At 51.3% G+C, this 15,468-nt stretch overlaps 2 protein-coding genes across 5 annotated transcripts in view; both read left to right on the forward strand.

Annotated features, from left to right (window-relative positions):
- Cacnb1 (calcium voltage-gated channel auxiliary subunit beta 1) overlaps nucleotides 1–3,908 on the forward strand; it is a 22,501-nt gene extending 18,593 nt beyond the window's left edge. The window contains exons 12-14 of the mRNA XM_028755045.1: nucleotides 1,015–1,110; nucleotides 1,500–1,685; nucleotides 3,429–3,908. Coding sequence (XP_028610878.1) covers nucleotides 1,015–1,110; nucleotides 1,500–1,685; nucleotides 3,429–3,890 — 744 coding nt within the window. The 3' untranslated portion in view covers nucleotides 3,891–3,908. The remainder of the gene's footprint in view (nucleotides 1–1,014; nucleotides 1,111–1,499; nucleotides 1,686–3,428) is intronic.
- Nucleotides 3,909–11,142: 7,234 nt separating this feature from the next.
- Arl5c (ADP ribosylation factor like GTPase 5C) overlaps nucleotides 11,143–15,468 on the forward strand; it is a 7,453-nt gene continuing 3,127 nt past the window's right edge. Inside the window, exons 1-4 of one of the 4 annotated variants that reach the window (XR_003709690.1) lie at nucleotides 11,143–11,497; nucleotides 12,188–12,248; nucleotides 13,554–13,701; nucleotides 14,667–14,731. Coding sequence is in view for 3 of the 4 variants with exons in the window: in XM_028755054.1 (XP_028610887.1) it covers nucleotides 11,452–11,497; nucleotides 12,188–12,248; nucleotides 13,554–13,701; nucleotides 14,648–14,735 (343 nt within the window). In the remaining variant the exon portion in view is untranslated. Of the gene's footprint in view, nucleotides 11,498–12,187; nucleotides 12,249–13,553; nucleotides 13,702–14,647; nucleotides 14,736–15,468 lie in introns of all 4 variants that reach the window. The other 3 variants (XM_028755055.1, XM_028755054.1, XM_028755056.1) reach the window with 3 other exon arrangements.

Consider the following 15,468-nt stretch of genomic DNA (forward strand, 5'->3'; position numbering starts at 1 on the left):
TATATATATATATATGTGTGTGTGTGTGTGTGTGTGTGTGTATGTATGTATATATATGTGTATATATATATACATATACATATACATATATATATATGCATATTAGTGTCTTGCTTGCATATATGTCTGTGTTGGATCCTCTGATCCCCCTGGAACTGGAGTTACAGACAGTTGTGAGCTGCCATGTGGGTGCTGGGATTTGAACCTGGGTCCTATGAAAGAGCAGCCATCTCTTCAGCCTCACATGTAATCTTCTTAATATGGAGTAGCTCTTTAGCTTTCTTTAGATTTTTATGACAATAGTGTTTTGCAGTAGTATAGGCCAACCATGTTGTAGACTGTCTCTCTATTTGAGTTTGATGTCCCTCCGTGGCTGAATTTCGTTTCGGGAGGACTGAGTCAATCATATAAAGAAGCATAGACCAGCTACTCAAGAGAATAGACAGGAGGCAGCAGATTACTGGTGCCCAGGACCTGTGGGATGCCAGCCTGGTATCTAGCAAGGAGTTTCTCCACGAAGGATGATTGCTGTTGTTCATATGGACAAGAGGGAATCAGACTGGGGGACTAGAATAAAGTCTGTAGACAAGGCGTGAGTGAGTGTGTGTGCATGTGTGTTATGAGTGTGTTGCATCAATGTATGAGTGTGTTGCGTCAATATTTGCATATGTGTACGTGAGTATGTATGTGCATGAGTGTCTGAGAAAGTGACAATGTGTGTGAGAGTGTATGAGTGTATGTGTATATGAGTGTGTTTTGTGCCACGCGATTATGTGAGAAAGTGTGTGTGTGCGTGTGTGCGTGTGTCTGTCTTTCCGTGTGTGTGTGTTGCCTGAGCCTTGTGTAGTGGACACAGAGCTTTTGAGTTCATCCTGGCAGAGATGCTCAGGGCAGAGAATCGTGGAACATTCCACCGCTCTGACTCTGATTTCCCACTGGCTCCAAGCAGATTCTGCCTTTTAGACTTGGGTCATTGCCCGTGTCCTTCTAGCTCCCTCTCTTCCTCTCCACCAGGTACTGCAGAGGCTCATCAAATCCCGAGGGAAGTCTCAATCCAAACACCTCAATGTCCAAATAGCAGCCTCGGAGAAGCTGGCACAGTGTCCCCCCGTGAGTGCTCAGACCCAGGGGAGGGAAGGGAAGGTGTTCTTTTGGGTTCTCCTGTTTCCTTCAGCCTGCATGGAAGGCAGCACCTGGGACAGGTCTTTAGGTACAAACCGGTCCTTGGGTAAAGAGGGATGCGTCGTTGGCCAAATGGCTCAACCACTTCTAACTGCGTGCGGAGCCATGGCGTGATTTCCCTGTCCCTAGAATGAGAGGGAGTTGGGCTGAGTTCAGTCTTTTGTAGGTCTGAGTGTCCTTTCCTTGCTCCACATCCAGAGGCCTTTTAACCTTGTCCTTCAACCCCCTTGACTCCACCCACTGCACCCAGGCCACACCTTCAACCCTTGGTCACGCCCCCGCTCATCCCAGCCCCGCCCCTAACCCCACCTCCACAGGAAATGTTTGACATAATTCTGGACGAGAACCAATTGGAAGATGCCTGCGAGCATCTGGCCGAGTACTTGGAAGCCTACTGGAAGGCCACACACCCGCCTAGCAGCACGCCACCCAATCCGCTGCTGAACCGCACCATGGCTACCGCAGCTCTGGCTGCCAGCCCTGCCCCGGTCTCCAACCTCCAGGTACAGGTGCTCACCTCGCTCAGGAGAAATCTCAGCTTCTGGGGCGGGCTGGAGGCCTCACCGCGGGGAGGCGACGCGGTGGCCCAGCCTCAGGAGCACGCCATGTAGCCGATGTCCCTCCGGTCTTTCCTCCCACCCTGAAGTGCAGGGAACATGAGGAAGGAAGGGAAGAGCTTTATTTTGTAAAAAACGTGGTGAGCGGCAGCGTCTGGTGTCTGTGGTTTTTGGTGGGACTGGGGGCTGGCTGGTGCTGCCTCCCTGGGACTGGTCCCTTAGGACTGCATCTGCTGTCTGTTGGACTTGAGGCCTGATAAGGACCTCTTATAAGTCCAGGCACTAGGAAGAAAATCCGAGGAAGAGCAATAGGCTTGTTCACTGGACTCTACTCCCTTTTCTTTTTGTTGTTGTTGTTGGTTTTTGGAAACACAGTTTCATTCTGGCAGTAGCTGGCCTGGAATTTTCAGTGTTCCAGATTGGCCTCAAGCTGGAGGGAATCCTCCTGCTTCAGCCTCCTGGATGCTGGAATTACAAGCCAGCACCTCAGCTGTCAGCTCCATACCCACGTTAGATCTAACAGAGTGGGGACCATCGAATCCAGAGAACTTGCCTTACTCTGGCATCCCTCAATCCTTGAGGGAACCCAAGTTGAAGCATCTATGAGCTAAGTCCTACCTTCCACCGTCTCCCAGGGAAACAGAGTCCAGGAAAGGCTCTCCTCCCACGGAGCCACAGCCCATCTCGGAGCCCACACCATTAAGTGTATGGTCTGGTTTAGAGCAGAACACCATGACGTCATTCTAGACTGCTGCATCTCAAGTGGGTTTTCAGCAACAGAGCCCGCTTGTTCAGTGAAGCTGAGCCATCCTGGATCTACTCACAGGGACTTGGGGTCTAGCCTCCCCTTTTCCAGCCTCAGGGACCATAGGAGCACTTCTTTGCCCCGCCCCACTCTGCCTTAAAGCAGCTCCAGGAAGCAGTTTGGAAACTCGAGCGGTTGTGCAATCCCCATCCCGCTCTAACCAGGAAATGGTACCACAGAGAGGATTGCTCCGTCACACAGCTTGAGATGGCAGGAGCTGTCAGCTACTGGTGATGAGGGCACTGGGCCACCTTGTGCTCTCCAGCTGTGGGTGTGGAGCTAGGGAGGGTAGAGATGTGGAGTCATGCGTCCTCTTCAAATTGGCTGCTTTGAGTGTTTTGTTGGGGGGCTGGAAAGGAATCCTATCAACCTTGGAGACTCCGGGTTAGCGTAAAGAGGAAGTGTGGGTTTCTGGAAGCCTGTGGCTGAGGTCTAGTGTGGGCAGAGGAAGCTGGGGTCAGTGAGTTTGAGCTGAAATCTCACTGTATTGGGAAAATTGGAGCAATTGACTAACCCAAGCAACGACTAATGAGCAGTACTAATGAGCTGTTAACGATGATTAACCCAGGAAAGCATTAATAACATGCACTGAGGAAGCAGCGGTGACTAATTATTCAGGGCTCCTTACGGTGGTTACTAGTAGAGTTCAAGCTCAGATGAAGTTGGGTGCCCTCAGGCTGCTAGGGGGAGGAGCAAATGGCCTGTGGCTTGCCCTCTGGGCTCAGCTCTAGAGCCATCGCCCTGCTCCTGGGTGCCCCTCCCCTAGAGCCAGCGCCCTCCAGGAGCCAGGCTGGTGTCTTGGCACTATGACTAACCTGCCTTGCTTTGTGTTTTTCTCACCCTTGCCTGATCTGCATGGTGCGTGCCGTCTGTCTGCTAACCAGGGACCCTACCTTGCTTCCGGGGACCAGCCGCTGGACCGGGCCACTGGGGAGCATGCCAGTGTGCACGAGTACCCCGGGGAACTGGGCCAGCCCCCAGGCCTTTACCCCAGCAACCACCCACCTGGCCGGGCAGGCACCCTGCGGGCGCTATCCCGCCAAGACACCTTTGATGCTGACACCCCCGGCAGCCGAAACTCTGCCTACACGGAGCCGGGAGACTCGTGTGTGGACATGGAGACAGACCCCTCAGAGGGCCCAGGGCCTGGAGACCCTGCAGGGGGAGGCACACCACCAGCCCGACAGGGCTCCTGGGAAGACGAGGAAGACTATGACGAGGAGATGACCGACAACAGGAACCGGGGCCGGAATAAGGCCCGCTACTGTGCGGAGGGTGGTGGGCCGGTTCTGGGGCGCAATAAGAATGAGCTGGAGGGCTGGGGACAAGGCGTCTACATCCGCTGAGAGGCAGGGACAGTTCTGGGAGAGGAAAGGCTCTGAGTTCCGGGAGGGGAGGGCAGAGGGGTCCACCACCCAAGATGTGTCTTGCCTCTGGGGGGCGCTGCGTCCCTCATTTTCAGATGCCTTTGCTCAAAGCTTGCGGTTTCTTTGGTGGTTGTCATCCCAACTCCTGGGAGTCCTTAATCCCCAGCTATAGGTTTTTCCCTAAACTGCTGTGGGTGGATGGGGAGATACCTACTTTCTGAAGTGCCCCCTTTCCCCATCTTTGGGGGATCTCTCCCTCCCAGAGAAAAGGTGCACTTCCTCAACTCTTTCTACTTCGGGGCTGTAAGCGAAGGTCCTAATTGGGGTGGGGGTGGGGCTTCTTCTACCAACACAGGGGTACTTGGGGAAAGGTTGGGTGCTTTTCCTGAAGAGAGCCCACTGAATCTTCCCCAAACCCCAGACCCGGGATTCCCCCACCATGTCCATCCCATAACTTAGTTTCCTAGCAGCATTCTCTGGTGGGTGAAAGCCACAGCCTGGAAACCCATGTAGAGCTTGTCTTGGGGAGCAGAGCTGGGTGCAAGCTGACGGGCATCAGTGTGTGCTCTCTGCCCTCCATGGTCATGGCAAGAAAGCAGGGCCTAGAAACTTGAGGAGTGAGCAACTCAAGATGCTGCCCCCTTCCCTCAAAACCTTACCTTCCCCCAGGAATGAGCTTTGTCTACAGCATACCCTGCCTGCTGCCATCAGAAGAGAGGGGCCCTCTGCATCTGAGCCCCACATCTCCGTGCCACCTGGGTGTGGAGACCATGAGTACTTTGGTCCACCTCATTCTAAACCAAAAAAACTTCTCCTTCACCTTCACCCTGAGGCCCCAGGGAACAGGCTCTATGCGTCGGTGCCCATGAGGTGACCATCCAGGGGCTTCCTGAGGACCTTGGGTCTCCCCTAGGGGTCTTGGTTGCTGCTGCTTCTCTGTATTTGCCTCTTGTGATCTTGTCCTTCCCCAGTGTCCACTTTCCTCAAGAGAGGCTTTGGCAGCCCCTCTCTCCTAGGGTTCCTTAGTCTCGGCATCCCCATAGTCCAGCAGCCCTCCCCCTCCCCAGCATCACAGCTGGTCCAGAGAGAGCCGATTGTGCCAACGAGGACTGGGCCCTGCCCAGCTGCCCACCTCGGGGATGGGCACCTCACGCCTGTCTCGCCACCTCCTGTGCCAATGTTGCTCCACGCCCCTGGGGGGTGGGGTGCAGCTTCCACTAACAGGTTAGAAGATAGCACTGCCCAACCTTCCGCTCCCCGTCTACTGTCCTGTGCCCATCTGTCTGTCTGTTTGTCTGTACTCCTCTAGGAGAGATATTTTGCCACATATAAAACCGCAGTTCCGTCCTTTGCGGCCACTTCCTGAGCCTGTTTTCTTTGTTGCCACCCGCAGCCTTACTGGCTCTCAGAAGTGGGAGTGGGGACCCGCTGGGAAACAAGGGGGTGTGCAGGCTCTGTCCTGGGCCGTTGAGGCATAGGAGGGATGAGAGTACTTTGTTTGGCTGCTTCCGGATTGTCTGCAGGTGCTCCTCACTCAGATACAAGCTCACTTCTTACCCGTTTCTTCCCTGCAGAGGGGGGCGAGGTGCTGCTCACTGGGTGGGCTCAAGCCTCACTGCTTCACATCTTTTTTTTTTTTTTTTTTTTTTTGGTTTTTGAGACAGGGTTTCTCTGTGTAGCCCTGGCTGTCCTGGAACTCACTCTATAGACCAGGCTAGCCTCGAACTCAGAAATCCGCCTGCCTCTGCCTCCCAAGTGCTGGGATTAAAGGCGTGCGCCACCACCGCCCGGCTACTGCTTCACATCTTAAAGGCACATTTTTTTAAATTTTATTTATTTATTTATTTATTTATTTATTATTTTAGTCGCTTTCTGCTTTGACCTCTCTGTGTCCTAGCAGCTCCCCTCACTAGGGAGGAGTGAGCTTCAGCGACACTGGAACGCAGAGGTTTGCCTGCGTCTGCCTCCTGACTGCTGGGATTAATGGCACATACCACCACACACTCAGCACCCAGTTTGTTGTGGGGGAGGGTTGTTTGTTCACTTTCTCCCGAGACAGGGTCTCACTCGGTAGACAAGGCTCACCTGGAGTTCCCCACATATCTCCAGCTGTCCTGGGATTACTTCAGCATCCCCAGATGCTGGGATCACAGCTGTGAGTGAACCACCATGCCAGAATATTTTATTTTGGGACAAGCTTACAATGTAACCCTGACTGACCTGGAACTCATAGCAATTCTCCTGCCTCACCCTCCTGAGTGCTGTCCTGAGAACCAGCTTTGGAGCTGAGGAGGTCACCGGCTTGTGTGAAGAGGTGGTAGAGACCAGCCCCCAGAGACACTGAAAACAAAATAAGCAGGTGGCAGGCCCCTCCTCCATCACCAGCTGGCAGGATGTGGGCTTTCATAGCTGTCACTTCTGTCCCCTGTATCCTGCTCACACAGCACCTGCAAAGCTTCCTTACCTTCCTGGGTCTTGTTTTTGAGGTGACAGCTCTAGAGGACTTGAGTGCTTCTGCTCATACTTTGTGTTTAAGGGTCAGCGTGACATCAGACTCTTGATGGCCACCAGATGAGCCAGCAGATCTCAGACAGGGAACTGGGCAGGCCAGGGGCAGAGTCCCTTGGGGAATTGATCATAGAGTGGTGGAGAACCCCCGCTGTGTCTCCCAGCCTCCCCACTACCTTTGCATGGGAATCAATCATTCACTTATATGTTTAGCTCTGGAGCCAGCGTTTATTAAAGATCCCCTAAGCGGTAGGCACAAGTCAAACTCAAAACCACAGAGAGTGCTCTGAGGTTTTGGCTGTGGGGAGCATTTGGTACTGGGAGCACCAATCCCTTAGCCAGGGAGGTCAGAGAAGGCTTCGAGAGGGAAGTGGGTAAGGCTCACTTGAAACCTGGGAACATGGTTAGGTTAACCTAGACAGAGAAACAGGAAGAAGTTCCTAGTGCAGAGGAGAGGGGAGCATGCATGACATGCTGGTGGCATCTGTCTAACAAAGCATAGTGACAGCTGGTGGCCAGAGCAGCTTGGCAGGAGCAGGTCACAGCAGGCCTTCTGTTATGTTAAGGAGTCTGAGTTTTGTTCTGGAACTGATAAGCAGAAATGGAAGGACTGTAGAAGGTAGTGGCAGGTTACAGCCTTCCCTACTGATGCTCCCTGGGGGAAAACTCAGCTCAGGCCACAGTGGAAAGCAGCCACTGACCCCTAGAGCAGCCCAGTGGGATTTGAGGCACTCTGAGGGGAGTAAGTTGGAAGTGGCCAGTGAGAAAATTGGGAGTCACCCAAGGCAACTTCACCAGTCCCCACAAATATTGCTATGTGCTGCCTGTGATCCCCAAGTTCAACTAATTCTTCTGCTTCAGGAAACACTGATTTTGGAAAGAGTAAGGGTCAGGAGGTTGAGGCGGAGGGAGCAGGTGTCCGAATGCGTGTTGCCTCTCTCTGGGTACCTTCTGCCTACAACTGCATTTGCTCAGAACTTACAGATAGGCATTTCTAGCTGGTATAGATGATAGAGACTGGGAAAGTCTCATTTTTAGGTAACCACACCCTCTACCCACTCAGGCTGCTGGGCCAGTAAGCTCGTGGATGTGAACACATGAGAATTTTAACAGCCATGCTATCAGCCGGCTTGCTACCGCCACCATGTCCAGGACTCAGAAGCTGAGGCGGGGCACTCTTCCTAACTGGTTACCTTTCCCTCATTGCTTCTCTGACTAGCTGCTTCCATCTCTGGTGGATGCTGCCTCTGAAGTAGAACAGGCCACAGAGCCCAAGTCTGTCCTAAGGCTCACTATCCTGAAATAGGCTGGATTAAGCTGAGGCCACTTTGGCCCAGGATAGGATCATGGTTCCAATATCCTAAATATTAGTGCTTGTCTAGGCTCCCTTCTAAATCAAACTTTCTCAGAGAAGTAAGTGTGTGTGTGTGTGTGTGTGTGTGTGCAAATGACACTGAGGCCAGAAGAGGATGCTGGGTCCCCTGACCTACCCGGATTCTAGGAACCAAACTCTATTCTCTAGAAGAGTGAGCAAGCTGCTTTTAACCCCCTCTTTTTTTTTTTTTTTTTTTTTTTTTTTTTTTCTCGAGACAGGGTTTCTCTGTGTAGCCCGGGCCATCCTGGAACTCACTCTGTAGACCAGGCTGGCCTTGAAGTCAGAAATACGCCTGCCTCTGCCTCCCAAGTGCTGGGATTAAAGGCTGCGCCATCACTGCCCGGCTTTCTTAAGCCCTCTTAACTGAGCTGTCTCTCCAGCCCACACTGAAGTTCTTTTTTGTTCACTCAGTGTGCTCCTAGCCAGTGTCACTTTCGATTCTCCAACTGGGTGACAAAGCAGGATGCCTTTCTCCCCCTAGGAACCAGATGGCAGCCATGCCTCAAACACTGGTAATGTCCCCAAATACATTCTGTGCCCTTGTCAAGCCTCACAGCCCTGACCCCAGCTTCCTTCCTAGGGCTGAGATGGAATCAGTCCAGATGGACTTTGTGGGTCGTGGCTGTCAACTTTGTATTGTTCTAGCCCTGTTCACCAGACAGAACGGGATGAAGGTGTTTATTATATATGCCTGGGTGGGCCTGTGGAGGTCAGAGGCTGAAGAACATGAGGGATCTGACTGAGACTGGGACCTGAGTGAGGAAGGACCAACAGACTTAAATGCTTCAAAAGCAGGAGCAGGCAGGCAGGCAGGCAGGCAGGCAGGTGCAGGCAGGCAGGCACAGGCAGTCACAGGCAGGCAGGCGCGCAGCCAGGGGCATGCAGGCAGGCAGGTGCATGCAGGCAGGCAGGTGCATGCAGGCAGGCAGGCGCAGGCAGGCACAGGCAGGCAGGCATGCAGGCGGGCATGCAGGCTGGCAGGTGCAGGCAGGTGCAGGCAGGTGCAGGCAGGTGCAGGCAGGCTCAGGTAGGCATGCAGGCAGGCATGTGGCCAGGGGCTGTTTCTGGGAGCTCTTGAAGGCTGCATGAGGAAGCTGCTTTGAACTCAGTGGGCAACAGAGAGCCATCCAAAGCTTATGGAGTGGCAGAGTCACAGACCCTGAACTGTCTTTAAGAAAGGTTGGTAGGACATGAGGAGGAAGGAGGCCCTGATGGCAGTACTAAGAGGTTGCTGCCTTAGCAGAGGGCAGACAGTCATAAGGGGGCCTTAGGAGGACACTCCAGTGTGGGGATGTGATGACTACAGCCCCTTTCTTAGAGTCCGCCTTGATTTGTAGTGCAGGAGAAGTATACCAAAAGTATACCAAAGTTTTCTCAGGGCCAAAGAGAAGATGTGGAGTCTGGGACTCTGAGGTTCTCAGCCTAAGGTCAACTTGCCTTTTTCCACTTCTCTTTTGATTTTTCTGGGTTTCCCCCAGGTTGTGAAATTCACAAAAACTACATTTTTCCCCTCCCTCTTTTTGCTGGAGCTGCTTGTTTTCTTCATGACCCACAAAACCCACTATTGGGTCTGCCTGCTGCTAGAGCCTGTGAGGCCAGCCACTCAGAAGGTTGAGGCAGGAGGATTACTGGAGTTCAGGAGTTTAAAGCCAGCCAAGGTGACAGATCACATATCCAGGTCCTCTGAAAAAACAAAGGAACAAACAAATCAACAAATAAAAAGACTGTTTCTCCTCTGCTGAAAGAGAATCACTGGTTTATATTGTAAGAGACAATCTTACTATGTAGCCCAGGCTGGGTATTTATTGTTTTATTTCCTTTGAGAGGGGGAAGGGTCATGGGAGTTACTTCCCAGAACAGGATTTGTTTCACAAGTACTGGGATTAAAGACATGTGCCACCACCATCACCACCACCACCACCCAGTATCCCAGGCTGGTTTTTAACTCAGGATCTTCCCACCTCAACCTCCCCAGGACTGGAATTGCAGCTATGTGCCATGACCCCTGACTCTTCTATCTGCCCTTCCTGCCTGGAACCCCTCTGCAAGGTCACTGGCTGGAAGCTCTTGTTTTTAGGCTTCCAACATTGACCAACCGCCACAGTGCTTGGATTGTCAGTGAATTGCAGAAACAACCTTGATCTTTCCATAAAATGACTAGAGGTACACACAATAAGATTGGAGACCCATAATATCCTAGGGGAGCCTACTCTGAGTGGGTCCAGAAAGCTCCCTACTAATGAAACCACTGGAGACCTGCTGGAGGCTGGCATGTGATCTGTGAGCCTGCCTGAGGTTTTAAGTTTATTTTTGGTTTCTTTGTGTAGCCCTGCCTGTCCTGGAACTCGATCTGTAGATCAGGCTGGGCTTGAACTCAGAAATCCACTTGTCCCTGCCTCCTGAGTGCTGGGATTAAAGACCTGAGCCACCACACCTGATCGTGGTGATTTTACAATTTTATTTTTATTATTTTTAACTATATATAGATGTGTGTATTTGTATGTGGGTGTGTGCACAAGAGTGCAGGTATCAGCAGAAGCCAGAAGCAACAAATTCCCCGGACCTGGAGTTAACAGAGAGTCGTTATCTGTCCAATGTGGCTGCTGGGAAGAGAACATGGTCCTTTGGAGGAGCAGCACTTAACCACTGGACCATCTCTTAGACATCATTATGATAGCAGGCATGTCTAACCTGTGGCCTATAGGCTGCATGCTATTACATGTAACTAAGAATAGTTATGAATGCCATCTAACACAAAATGGGAAAAATTACAATATGATGTAATTAGAGGCTAGAGAGAAGGCTCAACAGTTAAAAGCACTTGTTGCTCTTCAAGAGAACCTGAGTTGGGTTTCCAGTATCCAAGCTGGGATCTGAGGATCTCATCTGGCTTCCAACGGTACACATGTATTCAAACGTGTGGCATGTGGTGCACACACACACACACACACACACACACACACACACACTAAATCTTAAAATGCTGGGTTTGGTTGGCACATGCCTTTAATCCCAGCACGCAGGAGGCAGAGGCAGGCGGATCTCTGATGTTGGAGTCCAGTCTGGTTTACAGAGAGTTCTAGGATTGCCAGGGCTACACAGAGAAGCCCTGTCTCGAAAAACAAACAAAAAATTTTTAAAAATGTTTAAAAAATTACGAGATTGGATTGGCAAAACAGTTATAGTTTGTTTGTTTGATTTGTAACTGAGTTGCAGGGTTCTTCAGTCTGAACTTTGTAGATGAGAATTCTGTGTCGCAACCTGAGAAAGTTGGACCGCCCTTGGAGGGTTTTGCCCCAGCTTTGGGGAGGAAGAGCAGGCATTCCCTTTGCACATTGCTGACTCTATTCGCAACACTAAAGCCGATAGTCCCAACTTCAGTTTTCTCAGGGTAAAGAGGATTTTGAGATTTTCCTTGCTCTTTCAGGGCCCTGGTCAAATACCTGGTCTTCATGGTGACGTCACTTAGTCCCTCCGCACGGGCGAAGGGCCAGCGTCCCGTGGGATTCCCAGGTCTCGAGGGTGACGCTTGGGGTTCCCCACATCTGATAGGAGCAGCGGGTCCGGCCCTCCCCCAGGCGGGGCTATGAAGATTTGGAGCCAGACTCTGGCCCCGGAGGCTGCTGAGCCCTGCAGGCCCCCAGCTCCAGGAGTGCCATGGGACAGCTGATAGTTAAACTGACGCGAATCTTTGGGAGCCAGGGTAAGAGGAGCACCGGGCAGCCCAGTGACCTCTTTGATTCCGCTGTATTGTGAGGCTCTTGGGATTCTGGAGTCGTCGGGGGGAAGACTAACTGGGAACCTTGAGTTCGTTTTGTGCACTCCCACATGCCCCGCCGCCTCCTGGCTGCTCTCCTCCCGCCCCCCATCCCGACCCTGCGTTTCAGTGTGCTCAGCGCCCAGGGGTGGGAGAACCTTCTGCCCCGGACCCCACCTCCCAGCTGAGCAGTGAGGGACCCGGAGGGGCCACAAAGTCAGTTTTTTGAAATTGTGATTTAGAGCCCAGCGTGTTTCAGACCCTTCAGAAAATCGCTGTCTAGAAATGTAGACGGAGGTGGGGTAGGGGTCCGGAGGAGTGCAGGGGTCCGGTCTGATGGCAAGTGAAACGGTACAGTCCCCGGAAGAGATCCCCAGCCCGCCGGGAACGCATTTCTCCTGCGCATCCTAGGAAAGGGGGTATGGGGGAGCACACAAAAAGCTGAGATATCGAGTTTTAGCTCTTTGTGGTGAGGTTTGGAGATGGCTGAGAGATGGGCGGAACCGGGAGAGAAGGCATCCTCCAGGCAGGAGCGGAGGGTGAAGAAGAGGCCAGGACAAGAAGCCTACTAGGGACACCCAAGCCCGTGGTAGTCCAGGCTGGTTCTGACTTTCCCCTTTCCCTGGATGCCTCCAGAACATAAAGTCATCATCGTGGGACTGGACAATGCAGGAAAGACCACCATTCTCTACCAGTTGTAAGTAACTACTGGGTGAACAGAGAGGGCTGGGCCTCACAGCAGACTGATAGTCATTTGCACCAATCACCAGAGCCCTTCCCTGGGTTAGTGGGTAGTTGTAGACAAGAAGAGTGATGGGAGGATGCTGATGTGACCTTCCTGATTTAGTGGTTGCCAGCCTGGAGTTGACTCCTGCCAGCGATGGGAGACCTCTGGTCCCACGGCCTCCGGCGATCTATCCTGCCAAACACATTTTAGTCCTGGCAGGTGTGAAATGCCAGGAGCTTTCTCGCCTCGCTGCTCTTGGCTCCCCCTGGCGGCAGGACCCTTTCTCCTCACTCTTGCACCCTACGGTTAGTTAACTTTCTACTTCAAACCCCAGCCAGGGCAGACCGGGAGCTAGGCAGCTCCTAGTCTATCCTACAAGCTGTGCAAACAGCCACCCTGGCTTTCCCAGTCGTTTGCTCCGGATGGAGTCTCTCCTGATGTGGAGACTCTATTGAGAGCATGTGCTCCCTGAGAAAGTAATATATGTTATTAATTAATTAATTAATTAAATTCCATTAGAAAAGAAAGGTCTGGAGGTGTTGGTCAGTGGTAGGGTGCTTGTCTAGAATTCTTGAGACTCTAGATTCCTGACATTGTTACAGTAGAAAAAGAAAAGTCAAACAGTACAAAGATTTCACTCTCAAGCTTCCTTATAACTTCTTGGTAAGCTTTCATAAAACACGTTTAAACAGGCATTGTGGTCCTTGCCTATAATCACAGCGCTCGGAAGTTAACCTTCAGAGGGAGGATCTCATATTTAAGGTCATATAGTCACACACACGGGCACACACACACACACACAAGCACCCCAAATACACAAAACAAACATAAACAAAAACCAAGAAAATCAAACCAAACCACCCCAAACTGAAAACAAACAAAAGTTTTCTTTTTTTCTGTCCTTAAACCAGGGACACGTCTGATGGCCTTACTGGGATCTGTTTCTCCACAGCTCCCAAAATTCCAGTGTGGTCCACAGAGCTTATCTGCAAGCCACCAGGCCTCAGGGATCCTGGGCTGCTTTAGACAAGACTCCCAGGTGTTTCTGCCAAGCCTGAGGACGTAGGATTGTTCTTAGGCTCTCCCAGGCCAGACCACACTCGGACTAACTCATATCTTTCTTTTCTCGTATCAACCACGGGACATGGGCCTTGGCTAGTGCTGAACAACCCAGAGCTGAGTTGTTCTGGGATGGACTCAGCTGCTTTGGGAGTAGAGGGTCTGAGCTGGGAGTGAGCTGGGGAAAGACCTTAGGACCGTCTCTTGCCTCCCTAGCTTGACCAATGAGGTTGTTCACACCTGTTCCACTATTGGTAGCAACGTGGAAGAAATTGTTTTTCAGAAGACCCACTTCCTCATGTGGGACCTAGGGGGGCAGGAGGCACTGCGCTCCACCTGGGACACTTACTACTCTAATGCTGAGGTAAGGAGGGAACCAGGTCTGGGAGGCCAAAGAGGTGACTGAGCCTGTTAGTCACCTGACCTATTCTCTGAGCCTTTTGCCACCTGGGATGTGATTGAACGGTGGTCACTTCAGCTAAGAGGAAATTATAATAAATGCTGTGTCAAATAACATCTGGGAAGACTTTAAAAAAAATTTATTGCTGGGCAGTGGTGGCGCACACCTTTAATCCCAGCAGTTGGGAGGCAGAGGCAGGCGGATTTCTGAGTTCGAGGCCAGCCTGGTCTACAGAGTGAGTTCCAGGACAGCCAGGGCTACACAGAAAAACCCTGTCTCGAAAAACCAAAAAAAAAAAAAAAAAAAAAAAAAAAAAAAAAAAAGAGGTTTACTTATTTATTTATTTATTTATTTATTTATTTAATGTATATGAGCTACACTGTAGCTGTCTTCAGACACACCAGAAGAGGACTTCCGATCCCATTACAGATGTTTGTGAGCCACCATGTGGTTGCTGGGAATTGGACTCAGGATCTCTGGAAAAGCAGCCAGTGCTCTTAGCCACTGGGCCATCGCTCCCACTCAAGACTTTTGAATCCTTAAAACAAAAGATAAAATAAATAAAAACTTAAATACATAAATATATAAATATGAAAAAGAGAAAGAAGATTTCTGAATCCTAAGATGAGTGTGATGTTTCATGTCTGTAATCCCAACACTTGGGGGACTGAGACAGGAGGCTCATAGGTTCCAGGCCAGCCTGGGCTACATACTAGGATTTTTGTCTCCAAAGAATAAAATATAAGGTAAATGAAAATGGGCCCACCCTGGTGAGACTAGCAGGTGGCACAGGTCCTTTCCTGTGGGGATGGCACTTGGGCTGGGCAGAGGCCAGTGATCAGAACCATTGGTAGGAAGCATGTTCACCAAAAAGAAAGCTTGCAGCTCATATTTCAATCCTGCTGGACAGTTTGTCATCCTTGTGATAGATAGTACAGACCGGAATCGGCTGTTGACCACCCGGGAGGAGCTGTATAAGATGCTGGCCCATGAGGTAGGTAAGCCCCCCAAAACTCGGGAAGCCATCTAGTGAGACCAGCTGTGCACTCTCAGACTGGTCACACACCCTCTCTGAGATTTTTTTTTTTTTTTTAAAGATTTATGAGTACACTGTAGCTGTCTTCAGACACACCAGAAGAGGGCATCGAATCTCATTACGGATGGTTGTGAGCCACCATGTGGTTGCTGGGATTTGAACTCAGGACCTCTGGAAGAGCAGTCAGTGCTCTTAACCGCTGAGCCATCTCTCCAGCCCCTGAGGTTCATTTCTGAGGTGCTAATTTGAGAGCCCTATCCTTGTAACATGGGGAAAGCTAGTTTACTACAGATAAAGGGTTCCTTTCGTCAGCGCCCTCAGAACCACTGCACGCAGAGTTTCTGGTTCAAGGGCTATTCTTGCCTCTCACCCATTGTGAGACCCTGAGGAAGTTGTTTCACTTCTACTAATAAGGAGGGATCATTAGGTCCTACCTCACCATGGGAATGGTGGCTCTTGCCTGCAATCTGGGAAACTGACGCAGACTGTCATGAGGTTGAGGCCAGCCTGGGCTCCATATTGAGTTTCAGACCAGCCTGGGCTACCATGTAAGATTTTGTTTTGAAAAAACAAATGAGCAACGTAGCAAAAGAATATCTGAGACAAGTGGTGGTGCTGCACACCGTTAATCCCAGCATTCCAGAGGCGGAGGCGGAGGCGGAGGCGGAGGCGGAGGCGGAGGCGGAGGCGGAGGC

Source organism: Grammomys surdaster, unplaced genomic scaffold (genome assembly GCF_004785775.1).
Source record: "Grammomys surdaster isolate TR1022 unplaced genomic scaffold, NIH_TR_1.0 126048, whole genome shotgun sequence".
In the NCBI taxonomy this organism is placed as follows: Eukaryota; Metazoa; Chordata; class Mammalia; order Rodentia; family Muridae; genus Grammomys; species Grammomys surdaster.